Source organism: Trichinella spiralis (assembly GCF_000181795.1).
Source record: "Trichinella spiralis strain ISS 195 chromosome Unknown Scfld1959, whole genome shotgun sequence".
Lineage (NCBI taxonomy): Eukaryota > Metazoa > Nematoda > Enoplea > Trichinellida > Trichinellidae > Trichinella > Trichinella spiralis.
In genome coordinates, this window is record NW_003528898.1 from 1 (window position 1) to 876 (window position 876).

At 40.1% G+C, this 876-nt stretch overlaps 1 protein-coding gene across 1 annotated transcript; it reads left to right on the forward strand.

Moving 5' to 3' along the window:
• The first annotated feature begins 221 nt into the window (after positions 1-221).
• Tsp_16055 (putative transcriptional regulator) lies at positions 222-808 on the forward strand. The gene is made up of 4 exons (XM_003368758.1): positions 222-361; positions 475-497; positions 631-704; positions 746-808. The coding sequence occupies exons 1-4, from the start codon at positions 222-224 to the stop codon at positions 806-808; spliced, it is 300 nt and encodes a 99-aa protein (XP_003368806.1).
• The last annotated feature ends 68 nt before the right edge of the window (positions 809-876 follow it).

Genomic DNA, 876 nt, shown 5'->3' on the forward strand with positions numbered 1-876 from the left:
AATCTAATATAAATATTAGTGCACACACGAACATGCACGGTGCAATGCAGTCATAGCATTGAACACAAGGTCAAACGAGAACGGCGATCGCTCACCTATCAAGGGTACTTTTATATTAGCGAGGCGGTGTGTCGCAAAGCATAGAGTCCAACAATCGTACGAGTAGTCTCTGTTAGCTCACGCCAAACGTGACTGGTTGTTACAGAATTTTCAATTGCTCGATGGTCTGGTCTCGGCTCACGCAGAACATGACTGCTTGGCACGGAATTTTCCAATTTGCTCGATGGAGTCTCTTTTCGCTCCCGCCAGCCGTTATTTACAAACGCCACTCGTGTAATGAAACCGGCTATGAGAAGAGCGCGTAGGTCAGAAGACCTGCCGGTGACATTATTGTGATACATTACACTAAATACTACTGTACATTTTGATAACGACCGTAAATTTGCATACTTTTTGTTTTATTACAACTTATAGTTACATATTGTTGCTGTATACGAGTTTGTTATCCATACATCTCAATAAAAAGTGCTAAAGAAGAATATGTTGGTTCGAGATGCGTGACTTTACTTAATTAAAGTAGAATTAAAATGCATTATAACTCGTATTTAAATTGCTTTTTTTACATACTAGCGGGGTGGTCTGTCGATCAGCACATTGTAGAAAAAGCCAAAAGTAGTCTCTTATCGCTCACGCCAAACGTGAAGGTAGATACCAGAAATTTCAAATGTTCGCTGGTCTGTTGCAGCTCATGCGGAGCACGGATGTAAGGCATAGAAAACAACACATTGTGCAACGGAGTCCAGTTTAGCTCACGCCAGCCGTAATATACAAAATACATTCGTTTATTAAAGTCTAAAATAGATTCAATAAAAAAAG

Bases quoted from the DNA above. Each gene is read 5' to 3' on its own strand.
- Tsp_16055 (XM_003368758.1), top strand. From the start codon at position 222: ATGGTCTGGTCTCGGCTCACGCAGAACATGACTGCTTGGCACGGAATT. The intron at 498-630 runs GTTTGTTATCCA...TTTACATACTAG, and splicing joins CATATTGTTGCTGTATACGA to CGGGGTGGTCTGTCGATCAG. The intron at 705-745 runs GTAGATACCAGA...GGTCTGTTGCAG, and splicing joins CGCTCACGCCAAACGTGAAG to CTCATGCGGAGCACGGATGT.